General features: G+C 37.1%; 1 protein-coding gene across 3 annotated transcripts in view; it reads left to right on the top strand.

Annotated features, from left to right (window-relative positions):
- Positions 1-25,506, top strand: part of COL4A6 (collagen type IV alpha 6 chain) — a 276,876-nt gene that overhangs the window by 30,538 nt on the left and 220,832 nt on the right. The window contains exon 1 of one of the 3 annotated variants that reach the window (XM_054472577.2): positions 23,730-23,783. The exons of the other annotated variants lie outside the window; for them this stretch is intronic. Coding sequence (XP_054328552.1) covers positions 23,748-23,783 — 36 coding nt within the window. The 5' untranslated portion in view covers positions 23,730-23,747. Of the gene's footprint in view, positions 1-23,729; positions 23,784-25,506 lie in introns of those variants that run through there. 3 annotated transcript variants of the gene reach the window in all.

Raw genomic sequence — 25,506 nt, 5'->3', positions numbered from 1 at the left:
GTTTTCCTGTTTGTAAAATAGCAATCATAATAGTACCTATCTCAGGGGGTTTTGAGGGTTAAGTAAGACATTGTATGTAAAGTCTCTAAGGAATTTGGCAGACTTTTCAGAATGCTTGGCACATAAGCAATCAGTAAATACTAACTGGTACTATCGCGATCACCACCACCATCAGCAGCAGCATCCGTTTGAATTCCGTAAATCCTACAGCAGGAAAATTGGTAAGTAGATTCCTTAGCTCATTTCATCTTCGTTGTTTGGTGGGAAACACTTTTTCAAATCAATCTTACAATATTGTAAAATGCTTAACCTTAAATGCCCATCTCTATCAGATACTAACTCTAGGTCCTGTAGTACATAATTTGGAAATCACTGGTGTAGAAGTCTGACCAAGTTTCTGCAAAGATTGCCTGGTAGATTATGAGCTGTTTGAGAGCAGGGGCTATTTTATTTATCTGTGTATTCTTTCTGGTGCCTGAGACAGCAGATGCTCAAAAAATATTTCTTAGATTATATTCAGGTTCATGTCTATAGATTTTAAAGAAGCTTACTATTACCCCTAATTACCTTTCCATTTAAAATCAAATTTTCTTTTTTGTCTTCCTCTACATTTTCTCCAACATTACTGTAAATTTTAAAAATTATCCCCTGAATCAAGAGTCCCAACCTTTCGGTGGTAAAGAGTTCCTCAGTTCCTCAGTTGGAACTTCCAGGTTTTGAAGGCCTGAATATCCTCTGAAGAAGGAAAGCAATTTAGCATTAATCTTTCAAGGGAGAGGCAAGAAACATTCGATTCTAAACTTGACAGTTTCTGGTTATAAAATTGCTTTTAGCAACCATCTAAAAGTCATTAGCAGTCATAACAAAGCCGTTCTATTACATATAATTCGCTCCCAGAGTTGAGATTTCTGGTTGTAAAATCACAGACTCCATAAAACTGTGGCAGTTGGCTGTTAATACAACCTGTCCTTATGTTCTAGAAGGCAAATTTAGATTGCCATTGCTTAAAGAATTACAGAACTTCTAACTTCTTGCCTCCCTTTCTTCCTTTCTTTCTTCCTTCCTTCCACAATCATTATATCACCATCACCCCTATCAGTTCTTGCCCTCAAGTAGTTAAAATTCTAGCAAGGAAGACAGATACACACAAAAAAATGCCTTCACATTTATTGCATGACATTCTAATTGAAATATACAAAGTATATTATAAAAGTACAGAGCAGGGAAGCACCGAAAGCAGCATTAGTGGGATATCCTAAAGGATAGATTGGAGTTATCCAGGAAAAGGGGTGAGGATAGAAAGAAAGACTATTTCAGGCACAGGTTGCTGCCTTGAGGATAAAGCCAGGGCAAGATACACCTACTATGTACCCACAAAAATTAAAAAGTAAAAAGTAAACAGGGTAAGAACCAGCATGGTGTGTGTGGAAAACTCCAAGTAGTTCATTGTTAGAGAAGCATGAAGTGCCAGGTAGAAACTGATGAAAAACAAGCCTAGAATAGGCAGGTACCAGATCAAGGAGGACCTTGGATAACAGATAACATAAAAAGCCTGAAATGTATCATGCAAGTGATAATGATCTACTAGAAGATTCTAGTATAAGGGTGGATACTGGAAGGTTAGTAGAAATGTTGGGTGACAATTTTCCTAAGAAGTCTGGTAAGTAAAGAGTTAAGATAAGGTCAGGAGGTAGGGCGAGGATTGTAGAAATGGAGTGGAAAAAACAGATTCATGGGCTTGGTGCTGTGGCTCACACCTATAATCCCAGCACTTTGGGAGTCCAAGTTGGGAAGATGGTGTGGGCCCAGGAGTTTGACACCAGCCTAGGCAACATAGTGAGACCTCTTCTCTACAAAAAGTTAAAATAAAATTAGCCAGGCATTGTGGCATGTGCCTGTAGTACTATCTACTCAAGAGTCTGAGGTGGGAAGATCACTTGAGCCCAGGACGTCGAGGCTGCAGTGATCCAAGATCACCCCTCTGTGCTCCAGCCTGGGCAACACAGCAAGACCCTGTCTTCACCAAAAAAGAGATAAATAGGAGGTAAAATTGGCAGGATTTCATAATTTCGTGCACATAGGGTAAGGGAAAGAAGAATTATTAAGAAATGTCTATCTTAGGTTTCCTGCTTAGTGATATCAATGACAGTGGAAGAAGGAGAAATTTAGGAGGAGTTAGACTTGATATCAGCTTTGGATGTAAGTTTGAGATGCCTGCTCTCCCTTGGTCCATGCAAGTGGAATTAATTATAAGGCAATTGGAAATACTAGTTCTTGGTAGAGGTTTGGGCCAGATATAGATATGGGAATGATGGGCATATTGATGGTAGTTGAAACTAACTATGGGAATGGATGGGTTTACTCAAGGAGAAAATGTAGCATGAAAAGAACAGAGATCTGATAATGGAGTCCAGGCATAACATCAACATTTAATAAATATTTCTTGAGTGCTTACACCAAATATAGGAAAGCCCTGACCTAAAGGACTTCACAACCTAGTTAACAATGATGCTGAATTTCTGGCCGGGCATGGTGGCTCACGCCTGTAATACCAGCACTTTGGGAAGCTGAGGCGGGCAGATCACTTGAGATCAGGAATTCAAGACCAGCCTGGCCAACATGGTGAAACCCCATCTCTACTAAAAATACAAAAATTAGCCAGGCCTGTAATCCCAGCTACTGGGGAGGCTGAGGTACGGGAATCGCTTGAACCCGGGAGGCAGAGGTTGCAGTGAGCCGAGATCACGCCACTGCATTCCAGCCTGGGGGAAAGAGGGAGAACTCCGCTTCAAGAAAAAAAAAACAAAGACAAAAACAAAACAAAACAAAAACCATGATACTAAATTTCAAACTGCTTCTCAAAGTGCCAGGTTTCTGAGGAGGTGCAGAGGATAAGGAATAGGCTGAGCAGTCTTTCACTCATGCTTTAATTAGAAGAGCTTCACTTCTACGTGTGTGTATGTGTGTGTGTGTTTCTTTTTCCATTGTATGTTTGTTTTGTGTGGGGGGGTAGATGAGGTTGCTGTTGTTAAAAAAGAGAAGTTTGACAATCATTGTGCCAAAAATCTGATTTAAATATAGTAAACAAAATATTCAAGATGAATACCTGGCTCAAACTCTACTTTTGGTGAAAAGAAAGGGATTAAATCAATTTCAAAAATTGGCAATGATATACGGCTGGTATTCAGCTCTATTTCACTCACTTCAGCATCATTAAATCATCATACATTACTAAGTATGAAAGAATAGGGGAGAAATTGGAATACATATTTGTTAGGAGATGCATGCCAGATGAGGTATTGAGTACATGAAGCAGGTAAGGTAGATTTTTAAATATTTTGCTACTGACTTTGGATATGATCAGATGAACAGTTAGAAGCCATTGTTCTCCAGTAGACTTTTGCCTTAATGTATGTTTTAGAATAAATTTAACCATATCACTGATCACATATAACACATGAGGTGAATTGAAAATTAGCATTCCTAAAGGATGAAATTTCTACAAACCCAAACTTCCACAGGGATGTTGGTCAATGCTTCTTTTAAAACTGAGGATATAGATAATTTGTATATGGGAGTAATATCATCTGTCTCCCCTCCATGCCACTCTAATAACTAAGCAACAAGATTTATATCATGTTTATAATTTATCAGTAGAATAAATAAGTCCCTGGAAGTCAAACATATAAGGATAATCAATGTTATCATCATCTGACAGGAGTAGATTAATAGGATTTATATATTTTAAAAGTGAAAAGTAAAGTAGTCATTTTTATTTACTAAAATAATATGTCTTAGTCTATGTTGCACTACTATAACAGAACACCACAGACTGAGTAATCCACAAAAGGCAACAATTTATTTCTCACAGTATTGGAGGCTGGGAAGTTCAAGACCAAGGTGCCACAAATATGGGAGTTGCACTGAGGGGAAAAGCCTATAGTAGTTCTGCTTTCAATTTGTTAAGACTTGGAATAGCAGCAAGGTTGAGGGGCACAAAGAAGGAACCTCTGAACCTAAGACCCCTTCATTAAATCAGGACACATAAAGAGAGCAAATGGTCCCAGATTGATAGTGTCCTTCCCTTCCAGTACAAACAGACAAGAATTATTTAAAAATCCCCAATTTAGATATACAGTTTTACAACAGATTATGAAGCAGATCTTTGATTCACAAATATCAAAGATCGCCAAGTACTGAGGAAGTAAGTCACCGTAAACAGGAATCAGCAAAAACAATAATGAGCAGATTTATATCCCTAAAAGCTTTATATAGAATATTTATGTATGATGTGTTGAAAAAGCTAGCGCTGTATCACAAAGATGAGCTATCAAACAAAAAGAGACAAATATGAGTTACTAGGGAAATCTGCAAAATAACTAAATGGAACTTCTAGAATTGAACAACGTATTTATTAAAATAAGAAATGCAGTGAATGGTTAAAAACAAAAATAAAGAGCAAATTGGGGAACTAGAAGAAAAATCTAGAATTATCTACAATGGGGATAGAAAAACAAGGGTAGCAATATTAAAAAAATAAGAGATGTGGAGCACAGAATGCAAATACTTAACTCATATTGAATTAGAGCGCCAGAAGGAGATAATGGAATTGAGGAGAGGTATTATTTGTATGCATAATTATGAAGAATATTTCAGAATTGATTAAAGATATGAATCCTCAAATTCAGGAAATACAACATATACCAAAACAAGAAGAGAGAGAGAGAGAGAGAGAGAGAGAGAGCTAATCTTTGCATAGATACATTGTGGTGAAACTTTAGGACACCATCAAGAAAAAGAAGATCTTAACAGCAGACAGACAGATCACATAGAGAAGAACAACAGTTACACTGATAGCAGATCACTTACCGATCAAAATGGAATGCAAAATTTAATGGAATGCAAGAAGAAAATAACAAATCTGCTATCTTAGAGGAAGATTTTTAAACACCTCCTTCAATTATGAATACTTCAAGCAGATAAAAAATTAGCAAAGATATAGAATATTTGAACAACCTAAGTACAAGCTTGATATAGTAAATGTTAATAGAACACTATACCCAACAGTTAGAGAATACATATTCTTCTCAAGCAGACATGGAACATACATAAAAATTGAGCATGTATTCTGCCCTAAAGCAAATTACAACAGAATTTAAAGAAATCCATACGTCTAGAACATGTTGTCTAACCACATGACGTCAACAACAAAAAGATAATTTTCAAAATCCCTATGCATTTAGACATTGAAAACACACGTAATATTATAATAAAAACTAAATTTTAGAATTGAATGATAACAAAAATACTATATATCAAAACTTGTAGCATGTAATGAAATTTATACATGGAAAAATGTACGGTATTCAATGCTTATAATAAGAAAATGAAGACTAGAAATTAATGATATAGATATTCAACTTCAGAAGTTAGAAAAAGAAAAACAGAACAAATCCTAAAAACTTGAAGAAAAAGTTAGGAGCAGAAATTAATTAAATAGAAAACAAACATGCAGTGGAGAGGATCATTAAAGTCAAAGTTGGTTTTCCGAAAAGAATAATAAAACTGAAAACCTCTGGCAAGGAAAAAATGTCGCAAATAATCAATATCAGTTATTAAAAACAAGATATAACTGTATATGCTCTAGATATTGAAAATATGATAAGAGGATGTTGCAAACAACTTTATGCCATTAAATTTTGCTTAAAATAAAATAGACAAATTCTTAGAAGAATAACGATTAAAGAAATGCATTCTGTAGTTAAAGTTATACTAATCTTTTATGAAACAGATTATCTCAGTCTTCATACAGATTTTCCAGAGAATAGAAAAAGAAGGAGTACCCCACCAACTTATCCTATGAGATCAGTATAACTTTAAGGGGAAAAAAAGATAATGGCAAAAAGAGAAAAGAAAATTACTGGCCAGTTTCTTTTATGAACGTAAATGTAACAATCCTAAACAAAATACTAGGAAACTAAATCCAGTAGGATATAAAAAGGAAAATCTATCATGACATATTGGGTTAATATCAGGAATGTAAAGTGGTTTTAACATTAAGACATACATAAATTCAAATTACAATATCAATAGATTAAAGGAGGAAAAATGTACTCATCTCAGTAGAGAGATTTCCACTCAATAGTACATGGATAACTCCCTGGCAATTCACTTGACCTCCATAGTGGATGAAACATTTTAAAAGCAATAAGCTGTGAGTTTTAGGTCTTGGTTTTCAGTTTGGTTACTCCTTGTTAACATGTAAATGCTGCAAATTTTTATTTTATTTAAAAATAAAACTTATATTGCCTGATTACAAAATAATATATCTGCATTGTAGAAAAATGGAAAAATGCAGAAAAGAATAAGGAATAAAAGAGTACCCACCTATAATTCCACAATTCTTAACTTTTTCAGTTCATATCCTTCCAATAGATTTTATGTATGTGTATATATTTGTATTGTAAAGGAATGTGACCATACTGTACATATTATGCTATTGTAACCTATTTTCATTTATCAGTATCATAAATATATTTAATATAATCTCCCTAACAGCCTTATACATCACCTATTAATGACCACATTTTATCATATTAAATAGATATATTATATTTTACTCCCATATTGTTACACATTTAAGTTGTTTTCAACCTAAGTTCTTGAAAATAATACTGTAATTAACACTTTTATAGCTGAGGCTTTATACTTACTTATTTTCCTTAGGGAACATAACTACACATAAAATTACTCTGTCAAAGGATGTGCACATTTTAAGGACTCAGAAATGACTATTTTCAAACACATATCTAAATATATATGTGAACTTAATAAATAGTGAAGGTAGCACCTCATATCAGCTTTTTTGGAGATAGTTGACAGTAATTTTGAAACAGTGAAATCTGTATTGCATACAAGACACCACAATATACATCGGGTATAATAAAATCTTAAATGTGAGAGACAAAACCTTAAAAATTCTACAAGAGAACATAGAGAAATATTCTCATATAAGTGTGGAATAGGGAATGACTTTCTAAATTCTAAGGACGTTATAAAGCCTGAAAGGCTAAAGAAAATTCTTGATACCTTTGAACACTTTCTAAATTTTTTGTGTCAAAAATAGTTCATGAAAAAAATAGTAGGCAAATGCCACATTTGGGCAAATATTTACAACATGAGTAAAAGAAAGGCTTAATTCATTACTATATAAAGAAATGAAGGCTATCTTTTGTTTATCTGTGCATTTATATTTAAACACACATACACATTCATACACATACATATACACACACACAAACATACATACATACACACATGGGCCTTTTTCAAAAAACAGAAGATAAGACTTTTTCTTTTGTCCTTTTTCACAGTGGGAGCTGGAAAAGAGATTTTCTGAAACCAGATTGTAAATTGCAAAAGGCATTTTTCTCTGGGGTTCAGGTGAGATGAGGCAGCAGTTTCACCCTGCTGTATTTGGACCCCAGATAGAAAGCATATTCCTTTTGTCATTGCTCTGAGATGCAGCTCTAGCCTTGAGCTAAGAACAAAAATAAGTGGGCTATGAAAATCTGGGTGTGACTACTAAAATGCTGATAATTTAATCTATTACAAGCTAAAATGAGTAATGAGATAGTACCATCTTTATGTGATTTATGGCCAAAGTTTTTAACATTGTAGTAAAGAAGTTTCTTAATTTAAGAGACTCTGAAAGAGCAAGGAGAGAGGGAAGGAAAGGAGGGAGAAAGCAGAATTAAATGGCAAACCTAGAGACTTCTATTTCCTGGGGATAGTAACAGCAAAATATTTGCCCAGCAGTAAAGAGGGCAAAGAAATCACTTCTTAGAGAATTGTCTAAAGACATTTTTTCCTAGAAAATAATAATCTCTACAAATCTTCACCTCATAATAAAGGAGGCTCACTACTGGCCTTCAGAAAAGAAATGTTTTATTGGCAGCCATGTAGTCTGAATACAGAGTCTGATAGAAATCATAAAGCATGTCTTGACTGGTAGTCATGATGACAGCAATAGAATGGCTTTCAGGCACTAAAAGGAACACAGTAAACTCCCTGAAATTAGCCATCTCCACTGTCTTTTTCAATGTGAGACTGACAATACTTAGTTTACAATTCAGTGTGATCTCCATGTTAAACAAGTAGGAAAATCAGAGTGGGCTGGGAATTTTGGAAGCTTCTGCATTATCTGGGTTTATGTTCTTAGATGGGCTTTTCTATGGTCCCTTTGCATTATCAAACTTTCAAAATGGTTAATAATGAAATATACTTGGATGAATCATTGGATTATTCAATGGTGATTAAAATCTGCTGCTTTCCCTGGGTGTCTCATCTTCCTTCCAGCCCTACCATTTTGTGTGTTGAAAAGAACATTGCCTGAAGGGAAAACACTTGCACAAACAGTACACTTGGAAACAATCCAACTAAAAACTTGGAGGCATCTTCCTGACCCAAATAGGAACATATCCTATTGTCTTTTTGCCCCAGTTTTCCCTGATTTGTAGTATTTAAAGAGTTGCTGTTTTGAAGAAATTACAGTATAATTTATACCAATCTGGAATGTAAATGTAATTGGACAATTTACAAATTAGATAGGTCTAGTACTAATGAAAGGCACAAAATAGAAAATCTTAGAGTCTATTTGAGACCATTAACCAGAGCAGAATCTAGCATAGTACATTGAACTTAGTGGGCATTTAATACGTGTTTGTTAAATTAAACTGAATGAGTTCGTAAAACAGCATTCTCTCTATTACTGCCTTGCTAAAAAATCTTCCATGGTTTTTCATTTATGAGAAATCCAAGTTCAACTCCTCCTCCCATTCTGTACCCAGCGGTAGTCAGCAGCTTCATTTCATACTACCAACTTATGTGCCTCCTTCACCATGGCCAGCAAAATAGATATAATGCTTCCCAAGACTTTGACTGGCCATACTACAAAAAGGATGCTGTCCCTTCAATTTATCCAAACACTTCACAGCCTTCTACTTACAGCATGGATTCCACATCCTTCTGCTTATTCTGCCCTGACACTCTAGCTCCAAAGAATTTATTGCCACTTTTCTCTTTTGTCTTTCCCTCTTGTTTGACTCTTACCAAGTATACTTATTGGTTTCTCCAAATTCGCAATTTTCCAGTCTTTTTTTCTCAGATTGTCAACTCTTAGAAGTGAGAAGATCCTAGCATATATCTCTCTGTACACCCTACCTCTTTTTTCTGGGTTCTTAATCTAGGGTCTTAATCAAGGAAGGGGATCACTTAACGGTCTGTGGATAGAACTATATTTCAATGTAACCTATTTTTTTGGTAATCCTATAGGTCCTATTTTAGTTTTGAACTTTTTCATTGAAGTAGAACATCCATCTAGAAAAGCGCACGAATCATAAGTGAATTTTTGCATGATGAATAGAACTGTGTAACTACCACCCAGAACAAGGAACAAGAATATTACCACCACTACAGAATATAGAACGTAACACATCCTGACTTCTGACACCATAGATCAGTTTTGTCTGTTCTTGAAATTTAATTAGTAGGAATCACTGTTATGTGTTTGGTTTATGCATTTAAGAAATTATTCTGAGAAGGTGTCCAAAACACACAGACACACATAAATTTTAAAAGGTACAGAACCATGGACAACCTTTTAGGCTTTCCCAGATCTAAGATTTCTGAGTTTGATTCTTTACATAAAATGAGGGGGAATTTGCAGAAGTAATTGCAAAAGTAAAGTGACTCAGAATCAGAATCTGATAATGCCTAAAATAGATGGGCAGTGCCAAGGATTTGCGAAGATTGATTCATCATTAGTCAGTTCTTGCTGTGAGGGTAGGGTGGGGTGAGTACTTTTTGACCTACCAAATGAGCTTTATTTAACTATTTTAACATATATTGCTCACGGCTTTGTGTTTTACTCTTTAACAATAATTTTAAGAATAGTCAGCTGTTTTGTGGACTAAACTCTCACATCGTCTAACACGGGGTCTTGCATGTAAAAAGAACTCAGTAAGTATCTGCTTAACCATTTTGTGCTTCAGTGTCTGCTTGGCCATTTTGAACCACAGTGTCAGCTAATTAGCCTTCTCAAAAAGGTACATTTTTGTCTAATTGGTAGTTTCTACCAGACTTCAATGGAATTCCTTTGCTTGGTATCAGCTATAGAAAGATGTGTTTGCACTGAGGGTGGACAACACTACAGCAAGGACCTACATGTGTAGGCAGAGACTGATCTAACTAATCAGTAAAAACTGCAAATGAGCATCAGTTCCATACAATGTCTTTGTGATATGATTACATCAGTATACCTGCTTCTCCATGTGTGGTTTTTTTTTTTCAGGCATTTAGATGGCTCCTCTCTGCTTGTTCTTTTTGCCTAATATTTTTGTTGTCCTGAATATCTTCCATTAATTGAATGTCATGTTTTTATTGCTTACTTGAATGCATACAGCATTCAAGGGCTGTGGCAGATGAAAAAGAAATAGAATGTGCTGGTCTAAATCACCTAGTAATTTAACGACTAGTTTGAGAAACAAGACATAAAAAAGAGATAAACAAAAGTGCACGCCTGACTATATTTAAGCAATAAATGATAAAGACATTAACAATTGTTGATTGTTAAGTGAGTAACCCACTTTTGGAGAGGATGAGGAAGGCCTCAAAGAATGGATCATCACCATCGTAGCTAATTCATAATTTCTATGTAGAATAGGCTTAGGGTACAGCAATCTGAGTAGAAGGAAGGGCTGAGGGACTTGTCCTGAAGCTGCATTTACATTAACAAACATACTGTTCTTATGTAGATTATATGCTTATTTATAATGGATCTTGAAGAATACTAACCTGGCTTAGTGAAGGAGAGAAAATCTTCTTGGTTGAAGAGTCCCAATCTACTGTGTGTATAACTGAATTTGTGGAAGATACAATGTGTAAGGCAAGGTTCCTATTCTCAATAATGTTGTAACCTGCGTGGAGAGGCACCATATACATGCATAGAAAGTCATTACAAATAGAAATAATTTTGAGATAAGTGTCATTTGCAAGTACTAAGTGATCAAAGGAGAAAGAGAAGTCAGCATTTGCCTTGGTGGTCAGGGAAGCCTTCCCGGATCAGGTGAAACTTTGAGCTAGGCCTTGAAAGAGACATAGAAATCGAACAGGCAGAGAAAGGGAGCTCATGTCAAATTACATTGATTGTCTTCCCTGACTTCACAGTCAGCACTGAATGAACTCTCTTCCTGTGACTCACCTTCTGAATGACATCATTTTATAAATCTTCGGTGCATCATGACTTGCGTTACTTTTGAATTGGAAGTGTTATCTCCCCAACAGCCTGTGCAATGATTATTTAGCACTGGCAGATAGTGCTGCATCATACCTTTCTGTCCTGAAAGAGTTAACAGAGCTTCTATAGGTATCCAACCAGAAGTTCAGGCACTGGACCTAGACTTTAGATAACAGAAATGCCTTTGTGCTGGAGTGCATTTAATGAGAGAGAGCACCTCTGTCCCGACACATTTGATGAATTCACTCAATTTGGGAAAACCCAGACCAGTGCACGGACACTAAGATGAGAAAAGAAAAGGTTTCGTTCACCTTCTTCATTCCAAGGTTGTGAATTCATTCTTGGGAGGCCTTGAAAAGGGAAGGTGGAAAGAGTAGGAGGAGGAGTCGAGGTGGGGGATACGGAGTTTCTGACCTGAATTCCACAACAGAGGAATGTGTGAACAGCAAGAGACACAGGTACAGGCTAGTGCTCTCACATACCTGAGGAAAACAGATTTTACCCAACTTCCATTCTGTCCACTCTGCAGACAGTTGACAGTGTGGTAAAAAGAATTAATAATTCTATATAATTATTTTATTTAATAACTTATTTTTATTTACTAATTTTATTTGTTATTATTTATTAATATGTTTTATTTCCCAGAGTTTAGGGAGGGTACCGTGAAAAAGGAGAGAGAATTAACATTTTAAAACACTTAAACACAAAAAAGAAATTGGCTGTAGAATGTCCAAAGTGAACAGTTTAATGCTGTTTAAAGTGGTCCTGGATCAGCCATGTTTAAATGAGGTATATGAAGAACAAAAATCATGCTTGTTCTGATTCGTCATAAAACTACAAGGTGGTTAACTGGGAGAGAAAATGAGGTCAGCCCCTCTTATTATGAAGCCCTTTGGGAAAGCTAGTTAGATGTATTTTTTACTATCTTTGTGAGAGACCCTTGGGACAGAAGTTAGTTTCAGAAAATACAAAACATCCGCAGGAACAATCATAGTACATTTGTTCACATTGCCATGCAAACTGTAAAGGCAAATATAAACTATAATTCAGGGCACATAGGAAAGTTAAGGAAACATGGAAAGTTGATTCTCCTGCTTAATAAGACTGACAGGATAAACCAAAGTCAAATCATTTATATTTTATAAGCTGTAATGTTTTCTAGATATTGGGTTAAGGAAAAACATGAGATACCTGCAGTTATTGCATCAACTCATTGTAATGTTTGCTTATAGTTCTTTTCTTTTGAGATTGATAAATATTATCTGTGAGGATTTTTCTTCTCACCTAAAGAAAGTTCCTTTGGCTGATGGGGCACGTTTCACAGTATACACAGGATCTGCTGTCATAGAGAATAGCCCCATAAACCCTCAAACTGATAAGTTATTTCAACTTTCAACTGTGAGTCAGAATCTGATGTTCCAGAGGTAGCATGTGGAAGATCACACAGTAACACATGTTTAGCTTTTGATGAAGAGCTTTATAAACTTTGCTAGGAAAAGGTACTCTTGCCCTTGATCTTTCAGTAGTGCATTGAGTGACAAAGACAAGCAATAGTAAATTGGTTGGGGTGGAGTGGAATGGTGATGACATTAATATAAAAACAAATTTCACTGAATAATCTACATAAGTATGCCATCCTAGAGAAAGTGGTATATGGCATCATAGAATCTCAGAACCTGTATTCGTATGGATTATTTTTACTATTAATTTTTATTGAGTAATAATATACATTCAATGAAATATTAAAAAAACCTTAACTATTCTGCTCAATATATAAAACCACCTAGATCAAGATATAGAACATTTCCAGAATTGCACCAGACTTGCTTCTAACTTCTATCACATAGATTAGTTTTTGACTCTTCTTGAATTCATAAAAATTGAATTACATGGTGTAAATTCTTTTATGTCTAGCTTTTTTGTTATCATCTGTAAGATTGTTGCTAGTAGTATTTACAATTAATTTTAATGCAAATTGATCAGTGAACAATTCAGTGATTCCACAAGTAGACAATAAATGCCTTCTACATGCCAGACATTGTGCTAGGTGCTAGGAATTCATAACCCAGTTATATATGGTTCCTGCCTTCAAGGAACTAACAGCTTTAGTGGAAAAGATGAACAGGCTAAAAATAAGAATATAGCCACACCAGCTTTTTTTGTGATTAGTGTTTACAAAAGATACCCCTCCCATCTTTTTATTAGGTTTGGTGCAAAAGTAATTGAAGTTTTTGCCATTACTTTTTTTTTCTTTTTCTTTATTTTTTATTATTATACTTTAAGTTCTGGGGTACATGTGCAGAATGTGCAGGTTTGTTACATAAGGTATACATGTGCCATGGTGGTTTGCTGCACCCATCAACCCCTCATCTACATTAGGTATTTCTCCTAATGCTATCCCTCCCCTAGCCCCCCACCCCCCGACAGGCCCCAGTGTGTGATGTTCCCCTCCCTGTGTCCATGCACTCTCATTGTTCAATTCCCGCTTATCAGCGAGAACACGCAGTCTTTGGTTTTCTGTTCTTGTGTTAGTTTGCTGAGAATGATGGTTTCCAGCTTCATCCATGTCCCTGCAAAGGACATGAACTCATCCTTTTTTATGGCTGCATAGTATTCCATGGTGTATATGTGCCACATTTTCCTTATCCAGTCTATCATTGATGGGCATTTGGGTTGGTTCTAAGTCTTTGCTATTGTGAACAGTGCCGCCATAAACATACGTGTGCATGTGTCTTTATAGTAGAATGATTTATAATCCTTTGGGTACATACCCAATAATGGGATTGCTGCATCAAATGGTATTTCTAGTTCTAGATCCTTGAGGAATTGCTACACTGTCTTCCACAATGGTTGAACTAATTTACACTCCCACTAACAGTGTAAAAGCGTTTCTATTTCTCCACATCCTCTCCAGCATCTGTTGTTTACTTTTAAAGTTACTTTTTATTACTTTTAAAGGTGAAAATCCCAATTACTTTTGCACCAACCTAATAATTTCAACCATGCTATGACTTTATAGTTATTTGGTGACAGCTTTATTGAGATGTAATTCACATACTGTACCACTGAATTCACTTATTTAAAGTGTATAGTTCAATGGTTTTTAGTGTATTCATTGGCGTTTATAACTATCACCACAGTCAAGTTTGGAACATTTTCGCCAGCTCAAAAAGAAATCCCATACCTATGGGCAATGATCCCTCTATAACTTTATCTCCCCAAACCCCAAGCAACCACTAATCTGCTTTCTGTCTCTATAGATTTGCCTATTCTGAGCATTTCATATAAATGAAACCATACAGTATGTAGTCTTTTGTAAATGGATTCTTTCACTTAGTATAATGTTCTTAGTGTTCATTAATTGGTAGCATGCATCAGTACTTTATTCCTTTTTATGGTTGAATAATATTCCAATGTATAAATATACCACATTTTTTTATCCGTTCATCAGTTGAAGGACATTAGGATTCTTTTTTCACTTTTTGGCTATTACAAATAATGTTGCTATGGATATTCATGTACAAATTATTGTGTGGTCATTTTTTTCCTCTTGAGTATATACCTAGATGTGAAATTGATAGGTCAAATCACAACTCTACGTAAACTTTTTAAAGAGCTACCAGACTGTTTTTCAAAATTGCTGCACCATTATACATTCCCATCAGCAATATACTAAGGTTTCAGTTTCTCATATCTTTGTCAGCACTTGTTATCTTTTTTATTATAGCCATTGTCTCAGTCCGTTTGGGTTGCTGAAACAAAATACCATAACCTGGGTGGTATATAAACAACAGAAACTTATTTTACGTGTTCTATAGGCTACAAAATTCAAGATTAAGGCATCAACAGATTCAGTGTGTGATGAGGGCCCACTTTCTGTTTCATGGACAGTGTTCTCACTGTGTTCTCATGTGGTGGAAGCAATGAACAAGCTTTCTTGGGCCTCTTTTCTAAGGGCACTAATACCATTTATGAGGTTTCCACTCTCATGACCTAATCACCTCCAGAAGGCCCTAATTCCTAATATCCTCACCTTGGGGGTCAGAATTTTAACATGTTAATTTTGGGGAGACACAAAGATCCAGGTCATACACAACATCCATTCTCATAGGTGTGAAGTGGTATCTCATTGTAGTTTTTATTTGCACTTCCCTAATGGCTAATGATATTGAGCATCTTCTCATGTGCTTATCAGTTACTTAAATATTTTCTTTGGAGAATAGTTTTTTTTTCAAATCTTTTGTCCATTTTTAATTGGGTTAATTGTCTTTTTGATATCCGGTTGTGAGAGTTCTTTACCTGTTCTAGATTACACGATCCTTATCAGATAGATGATTTGCAAATATTTTTTCCCATTGCATGTGTTATCTTTTCAATTTCTTGATAGTGTCTTTTGAGGTACGAAAATTTTTAATTATGATAAAATCCACTCTATTCTTTTTCTTGTTGTTCATGCTTTTGGAGTCATATATAAGAATCCATTGCCAAATTTGAGGTCCTAAATATTTATATGTTTTCTTCTAAAAGTTTTATAGTTTTAGCGCTTACATTTAAGGCTTTGATCCATTTTCAGTTAATTATTACATATCGTGTGATGTAGCAGTCCGAGTTCATTCTCTTGCATGTGAATATCCAGTTGTTCCACACCATTTGTTGAAAAGACTTCCTTCCTCGTTGAATGGTCTTGGCACCTTTGTTAAAAATCAATTGAGGAGGGAGAGCTGGCAAGATGGCCGAACAGGAACAGCTCTGGTCTGTAGCTCCTAGCAAGATTGATGCAGAAGGCAGGTGATTTCTGCATTTCCAACTGAGGTACCCAGTTCATCTCATTGGGACTGGTTGGACAGTGGGTGCAGCCCATGGAGGGAAAGCCAAAGCAGGGTGGGGCAGCGCCTCACACAGGAAGCACAAGGGGTAGGGGGATTTCCCTTTGTTAGCCACAGTAAGCCATGAGAGACTGTACCGGGAAAAACGGTACACCCCAGCCCAGATACAGCACTTTTCCCACAGTCTTTGCAACCGGCAGACCAGGAGATTCCCTCTGGTGCCTGGCTCGGGGGGTCCCAACCCCACAGAGCCCAACAAGCTAGGATCCACTGGCTTGAAATTCTTGCTGCTATCACAGCAGTCTGAGGTCGACTGGGAGCTTGGTGGGGGGAGGGGCTTCTGCCATTGCCAAGGCTTGAATAGGCGATTTTACCCTCACAGTGTAAACAAAGCCACTAGGAAGTTAAAACTGGGTAGAGCCCACCACAGCTCAGCAAGGCCTCCTGCCTCTCTAGATTCCTCCCCTCTGGGCAGGGTGTCTCTGAAAAAAAGGCAGCAGCCCCAGTCAGGGACTTATAGATAAAACCCCCATCTCCCTGGGACAGAGCACCTGGGGGAAGGGGCAGCTGTGGGTGCAGCTTCAGCAGACTTAAATGTTCCTGCCTGACATCTCTGAAGAGAGCAGCGGTTCTCCCAGCACAGCGTTTGTGCTCTGATAAGGGACTGACTGCCTGCCAAGTGGGTCCTTGACCCTTGTTTATCCTGACTGGGAGACACCTACCAGTAGGGGCCGACAGACAACTCATACAGGAAAGCGCTGGATGGCATCTGGCTGGTGCCCCTCTGTGATGAAGCTTCCAGAGGAAGGAACACCATCTCCACTGGTGATACCCAGGAAAACAGGGTCTGGAGTGGACCTCCAGCAAACTCCAGCAGATCTGCAGCAGAGGGGCCTGACTGTTAGAAGGAAAACTAACAAACAGAAAGGAATAGTATCAACATCAACAAAAAGGATGTCCACTCAGAGACCCCATCCAAAGTTCACCAACATCAAATCCACGAAGATGGAGAGAAACCAGTACAAAAAGGCTGAAAATTCCAAAAACCAGAATGCCTCTTCTCTTCCAAAGGATCACAATGCCTCGCCAGCAAGGAAACAAAACTGGATGGAGAATGAGTTTGATGAATTGACAGAGTAGGCTTCAGAAGGTGGGTAATAACAAACTCCTCCGAGCTAAAGATGCATGTTCTAAACCAATGCAAGGAAGCTAAGAACCTTGAAAAAAGGTTAGATGAATTGCTAACTAGAATAACCAGTTTAGAGAAGACATAAATGACCCAATGGAGCTGAAAAACACAGCACGAGATCTTTGTGAAGCATACACAAGTATCAACAGCCAGAACGATCAAGCAGAAGAAAGGATATCAGAGATTGAAGATCAACTCAATGAAATAAAGCGAGAAGAAAAGATTAGAGAAAAAAGGATGAAAAGAAACGAGTGAAGCCTCCAAGAAATATGGAACTTTGTGAAAAGACCAAATCTATGTTTGATTGGTGTACCTGAAAATGATGGGGAGAATGGAACCAAGTTGGAAAACACTCTTCAGGATATTATCCAGGAGAACTTCCCCAACCTAGCAAGGCAGGCCAACATTCAAATTCAGGAAATACAGAGAACACCACAAAAATACTCCTCCAGAAGAGCAACCTCAAGACATATAATTGTCAGATTCACCAAGGTTGAAATGAAGGAAAAAATGTTGAGGGCACCCAGAGAGAAAGGTTGGGTTATCCACAAAGGGAACCCCTTCAGACTAAAAGTGGGTTTCTCTGCAGAAACCCTACAAGCCAGAAGAAAGTGAGGGCCAATATTCAACATTCTTAAAGAAAACAATTTTCAACCCAGAATTTCATATCCAGCCAAACTAAGCTTCATAAGTGAAGAAGAAATAAAATAGTTTACAGACAAGCAAATGCTGAGAGATTTTGTCACCACTGGGCCTGCCTTACAAGAGCTCCTGAAGGAAGCACTAAACATGGAAAGCAACAACCGGTACCAGCCACTGGAAAAACATACCAAATTGTAAAGACCATCGACACTGTGAAGAAACTGCATCAACTAATGGGCAAAACAACCAGCTAGCATCATAATGACAGGATCAAATTCATGTATAACAATATTAACCTTAAATGTGAACTAGGTAAATGCCCCAATTAAAAGACACAGACTGACAAATTGGATAAAGAGTCAAGACCTATCAGGGTGCTATATTCAGGAGACCCATCACACATGCAAAGGCACACATAGGCTCAAAATAAAGGGATGGAGGAATATTTACCAAGCAAATGGAAAGCAAAAAAAAAACCAGGGGTTGCAATCCTAGTCTCTGATAAAACAGACTTTAAACCAACAAAGATCAAAAGAGAGAAAGAAGGTCATTATATAATGGTAAAGGGATCAATGCAAAAGAAGAGGTAACTATCCTAAATATATATACACCCAATACAGGAGCACCCAGATTCATAAAGCAAGTTCTATGAGACCTACAAAGAGACTTAGACTCCCACACAATAATAGTGGGAGAATTTAACACCCCACTGTCAATATTAGACAGATCAACAAGACAGAAAATTAACGAGGATATCCAGGACTTGAACTCAGCTCTGGGTCAAGTGGACCTAATAGACATCTACAGAACTCTCCACCCCAAATCAACAGAATATATATTCTTCTCAGCACCACATCACACTTATTCTAAAATTGACTGCATAATTGGAAGTAAAACACTCCTCAGCAAATGCAAAAGAATGGAAATCATAACAAACAGTCTGTCAGACCACAGTGCAATCAAATTAGAACTCAGGATTAAGAAACCCACTCAAAACCACACGATTACATGGAAACTGAACAACCTGCTCCTGAATGACTACTGGGTAAACAACGAAGTGAAGGCAGAAATCAAGATGTTCTTTGGAACCAATGAGAACAAAAGCACAACATACCAGAATCACTGGGACACATTAAAGCAGTGTGTAGAGGGAAATGTATAGCACTAAATGCCCACAAGAGAAAGCAGGAAAGATCTAAAATTGACACCCTAACATCACAATTAAAAGAACTAGAGAAGCAAAAGCAAACACATTCAAAAGCTAGCAGAAGACAAGAAATAACTAAGATTAGAGCAGAACTGAAGGAGATAGAGACACGAAAAACCCTTCAAAAAATCAATGAATCCATGAGCCAGTTTTTTGAAAAGATCAACAAAATAGATAGACTGCTAGCCAGACTAATAAAGAAGAGAAGAGAGAAGAATCAAATAGACACAATAAAAAATGATAAAGGGGATATCACCAATGATCCCACAAAAATGCAAAGTACCATCAGAGAATACTATAAACACCTCTACACAAATAAACTAGAAAATCTAGAAGAAATGGATAAATTCCTGGACACATACACCCTCCCAAGACTAAACCAGGAAGAAGTCAAATCCCTGAATAAACCAATAACAAGTTCTGAAATTAAGGCAGTAATTAATAGCCTACCAACCAAAAAGTCCAGGACCAGATGGATTCACAGCTGAATTCTACCAGAGTTACAAAGAGGAGCTGGTACCATTCTTTCTGAAACTATTACAAAGAATAGAAAAAGAGGGAATCCTCCCTAACTCATTTTATGAGCCCAACATCATCCTGATACCAAAACCTGGCAGAGACACAACAAAAAAAGAAAATTTTAGGGCAATATCCCTGATGAACTTCGATGCAGAAATCCTCGATAAGATACTGGCAAACCGAATACAGCAGCACATCAAAAAGCTTATCCACCACGATCAAGTTGGCTTCATCCTGGGGATGCAAGGCTGGTTCAACATACGCAAATCAATAAACGTAATCCATCACATAAGTAGAACCAATGACAAAAACCACATGATTATCTCAATAGATGTAGAAAAGGCCTTCAACAAAATTCAACAGCCCTTCAAGCTAAAAACTCTCAATGAACTAAGTATTGGTGGAAAGTATCTCAAAATAATAAGAGCTATTTATGACAAACCCATAGCCAATATCATACTGAATGGGCAAAAACTGGAAACATTCCCTTTTAAAACCAGCACAAGGCAAGGATGTCCTATCTCACCAGTCCTAATCAACATAGTATTGGAAGTTCTGGCCAGGGCAGTCAGGCGAGAGAAAGAAATAAAAGGTATTCAATTAGGAAAAGAAGAAGTCAAATTGTCTCTGTTTGTAGATGATATGATTGTATATTTAGAAAACCCCATACTCTCAGGCCAAAATCCCCTTAAGCAGATGAGCAACTTCAGCAAAGTCTCAGGATACAAAATCAATGTGCAAAAATCACAAGCATTCCTGTACACCAATAACAGACAAACAGAGAGCCAAATCATCAGTGAACTCCCATTCACAATTGCTACAAAGAGAATAAAATACCTAGGAATCCAACTTACAAGGGATGTGAAGGACCTCTTCAAGGAGAACTACAAACCACTGCTCAAGGAAATAAGAGAGGACACAAAGAAACGGAAAAACATTCCATGTTCATGGATAGGAAGAATCAATATTGTGAAAATGGCCGTACTGCCCAAAGTAATTTATAGATTCAGTGCTATCCCCATCAAGCTACCATTGACTTTCTTCACAGAATTGGAAAAAACTACTTCAAATTTCATATGGAAACAGAAAAGAGTCCACATAGCCAAGAAAATCCTAAGCAAAAAGAACAAAGTTTGGAGGCCTCATGCTGCCTGACTTCAAACTATACTACAAGGCTACAGTAACAAAAACAGCATGGTATTGGTACCAAAACATATATAGACCAATGGAACAGAACAGAGGCCTCAGAAATAACGCCACACATCTACAAGCATCTGATCTTTGACAAACCAGGCAAAAGCAAGCAATGGGGAAAGGATTCCTTATTTAGTAAATGGTGCTGGGAAAGCTGGCTAGCCATATGCAGAAAGCTGAAACTGGATCCCTTCCTTACACCTTATACAAAAATTAACTCAAGATGGATTAATGACTTAAACATAAGACCTAAAACCATAAAAACCCTAGAAGAAAACCTAAGCAATACCATTCAGGACATAGGCATGGGCAAACACTTCATGACTAAAACATCAAAAGCAATGGCAACAAAAGCCAAAATAGACAAATGGGATCTAATTAAACTAAAGAGCTTCTGCACAGCAAAAGAAACTATCATCACAGTTACCAGGCAACCTACAGAATGGGAGAAAATTTTTGTGATCTATCCATCTGACAAAGGGCTAATATCCAGAATCTACAAATAACTTAAACAAATTTACAAGAAAAAAACAACCCCATCAAAACGTGGGCAAACGATATGAACATTCACTTCTCAAAAGAAGACGTTTATGCAGCCAGCAAATATATGGAAAAAATGCTCATCATCACTGGTCATTAGAGAAAGGCAAATCAAAACCACAATGAGATACCATCTCACGCCAGTTAGAATGGTGATCATTAAAAAGTCAGGAAACAACAAATGCTGGAAAGGATGTGGAGAATTAGGAATGCTTTTACACTGTTGGTGGGAGTGTAAATTAGTTCAACCATTGTGGAAGACAGTGTGGCTATTCCTCAAGGATCTAGAACTAGAAATACCATTTGACCCAGGAATCCCATTGCTGGGTATATACACAAAGGATTATAAGCCATTCTACTATAAAGAGACATGCACATGTATGTTTATTGTGGCAATGTTCACAATAGCAAACACTTGGAACCAACCCAAATGCCCATCAATGATAGACTGGATAAAGAAAATGTGGCACATATACACCATGGAATACTATGCAGCCATAAAAAAGGATGAGTTCATGTCCTTTGCAGGGACATGGATGAAGCTGGAAACCATCATTCTCAGCAAACTAACACAAGAACAGAAAACCAAACACTGCATGTTCTCACTCATAAGTGGGAGTTGAACAATAAGAACACATGGACACAGGGAGGGGAACATCACACACTGGGGCTTGTCGGGGGGTGGGGGTCTAGGGGAGAGATAGCATTAGGAGAAATACCTAATGTAGATGAGGGGTTGATGGGTGCAGCAAACGACCATGGCACATGTGTACCTATGTAACAAACCTGCACGTTCTGCACATATATCCCAGAACTTAAAGTATAATTTCAAAAAAGAAACAAAAATAAAATCAATTGACCAAGATGTATGGGTTTATGTCTTAAGTCTCAATTCTATTTCATTGATCTATATCTCTCTCCTTACAGTGGTACCATACTGTCCTGATTATTGTTGCTTTGAAGTAAGTTTTGAAATGAGGAAATGTGAATCCTCCAGTTTTGTTCTTATTTTTCAAAATTGATTTGGTTAATCTGGAAACCAACCAATTCCATGGAATTTGAATCAGCTGATCAATTTCTACAAAGAAGCCATCTGGGATTCTAATGGGGATTTTATTGAATCTGTAAATCAATTTGAGGGAGTACTGCCATCTTAAAAATTTTGTCTTCTGATCTATGAACATAGTCGTGTTTTTTATTTATTTAGATTTTCTTTAATATCTTTTAAAAAATGTTTTGTAGTTTTCCAACTAAGTTTAGCCTTTTTTGTCAAAGTAATTCCTATATGTTTAATTCTTTTTGATAGTACTGTAAATGGAATTACTTTTCGTAATTTCATTTTCAAATTGTTCATTACCAGTGTACAGAAGTACTATCAAAAAGGCAAAACTTAGTTGGAAAACTACAAAACATTTTTCCCATTCTATACACATACTATATTTCCCATTCATATAGTATATATGACTAGGAAAAAAAATAGTATATATAAGAATTGGTACTGAGATTTCAGGCATCCAACTGGGGTCTTGGAAAATACCACCCATCCCCCACAGATAAGGCGGTCTACTGCATACAAAGTGACAGCATGCTAACTGTGACATCTGATCCTTCCAAAAATACACTGAGTAATTGGGGTTATTGCCACTTTTACAGGCAGCAAAGTTAAGTCAAGCAGGGGAGCAAAGTCTTGGTGTATGTTTTGAAAACATTCTGAAGTCCAATATTTTTTCCCTTTAGATTCCCCATGTGACCTTAGACAAGTTATTCGACTCTCCAAATCTTATTTCCTCATCTTAAAACGAGAGCAGTTGAGAGTCGACATTTACATTTCCTTTATTCTCTAATATTCCATTATTTTTTAATTATCTTCTTTTGAGGTGTCCTTCTTTCTTTCCATATTTCAAAAACAATTATGTTCTCTCTCATGCCTACCAAGTAGGATTCTATTCCCTCAGAATGGAAAAGCTTGCCACTATGAGCCAGATCCCCAACACAGTGTGTATCCCTCTCATGCAATAGTCTCCAAACAAACCAGTTTACATTAATAACTGCACATAAACAGGAATTAACTCAGAGATTTCCCCTATGTGCTTCCCAGGTGTTTTCCTCATTGTTTGAGATAAAACAGTCATTCATATTTGCCTGTCCTTGAATCTGTGCCTATAATCATTGCCTTGCCCCTGCCAAGTTGAATTTTGCCTAAGGAAAATGATGTTTGGTTTTTCACAGTAAATCAGATGGATGGATGGAGAGTTGAGATGAATAGCTGGGAAGATGAATGGATGGATGAGAAGATCAAAGAATGGCTGGAGGGCCAGAAGAATGAGGAGATAGATGTCTGGGTGGATGGGTAGAGGAATAAGTGAATGGGTAAGTGGCTAAGTGGTTAAAAGTATAGAGGATAAAAAGGATAGAGAAATGGATAAATGGGTAGATGAATGGATGAGTAGATGGGTAGGTGGGCAATTGGATGAATGAATGCATAGACAGGTAAATCGATATGTAAATATAAATAACCAAACTTAGATGCAATAAAAAATACATACTCAGTCCCATCTTCACCACTTTGCACTGTGATTTGGGAAGCCTCCAGTTTGGGCCAGAATAGATTTATCACATGGTTGTTCCAGAGGAACTTAACTTTCTGTATTTTTCCAACATTGAGATCCACATCAATATCACTCATGTGACTTGCATCTGGTTTGAGGGATCCTTTGAAAACCTCATATTGTTTTGAGTTTCCATTATTTCCATACAAAGCAATCCTGATGTACCCACTCACTTTCTTTTTTCCAGACAGTGTGACTGATACCTTATATCTCCAACTAGTAAAGTTACCACTCTCTCCTGTGTTGAGGAAAAATATTTGTTCAACAGCACTGGTTTTCCCCTTAAATTGGTCAGCATAGTGCCCCATTTTGGGGCATCCTTCAGCTGGACAAGGGAAACAGCTATTCTCCTCGCATTCGTTGCAGAGTTACATCTCTTTGTTCTGTTCAAAGCCACAGGAATGCAAAAACACCCAAAACAGGGCCACCAACATCTTCCTCAGGCTTCTGGGGTTACCTGCCTCCCAAAACTCATTGTAGGAGGCACAGGGATAGCCCAGGAAGCCATCGGGGTTGAGGATGCTGCTTGAGTCCAGGTTTTACTTCTTATAGCTTGGTGCTCTGTTGCTAGATGCATATATGTGTGTAACTGTTATGTCTTTCTGATGGGTTGACCCTTTCATCATGATAAAATGTCCCTATTTTTCTCTAGTAACATATTTTGTTTTAAAGTCAATTATGTCTGATTTTATTTTTATTTAAAGTGTGACTCTTTATACTTAAACTATAACTCTGTAGTTGGGTCAGATGGGTCTTGCTTTTTATTCGTTCTGACAATCTCTGCATTTAAATTGCAGTGATTAATCAATTTACATTAAATGTAATGGTTATTATCATTTAAGTGTACTAACTTGCTATTTCTTTTATATTTCTCTTTGTTCCTTTGTTCTTTTTTCTTGCCTTTTTGGAATTAATCAAAAGGGTTTTTTATTTATTTATTTTTTTTGGCGGGGGGATGGAGACAGGGTCTCACTCTGTCTCCCGGACTGGAGTACAGTGGGATGATCTCCGCTCACTGCAACCTCTGCCTCCCGGGTTCAAGCGATTCTCCTGCCTCAGCCTCCCGAGTAGCTGGGATTTCAGGCACGCACCACTACCGCCCAGCTAATTTTTGTATTTTTAGTAGAGGCAGGGTTTCACCATGTTGGCCAGGCTGGTCTTGAATTCCTGACCTCAAATGATCCACCCACCTCTGCCTGCCAAAGTGCTGGGTTTACAAGCGTGAGCCACCATGCCTGGCATAGTTTTTCATTTCATCTCATTTCAATTTTGGATTTTTAGCTATGCGTCTTGGTTGTTGTTTGGGGATTGGAGGGAGGTTTTTTGTCGTGATTGTTCTAGGGATTACAATTAATTTATCACAGTATACACATTCATGGCTACGGAGGTGTGGAATAATCTGACATATTTGGAAAGTGAGATGTTCTTTCTGCCTGGATCTTAGAGATTAATGTAGGGGTTAATGTAACCATTAATCAGACTAG

This window comes from Pongo pygmaeus, chromosome X (genome assembly GCF_028885625.2).
Source record: "Pongo pygmaeus isolate AG05252 chromosome X, NHGRI_mPonPyg2-v2.0_pri, whole genome shotgun sequence".
NCBI lineage: Eukaryota > Metazoa > Chordata > Mammalia > Primates > Hominidae > Pongo > Pongo pygmaeus.
The sequence above is the reverse complement of the archived record's forward strand: the minus strand, read 5'-3'. Positions and strand labels throughout refer to the sequence as shown.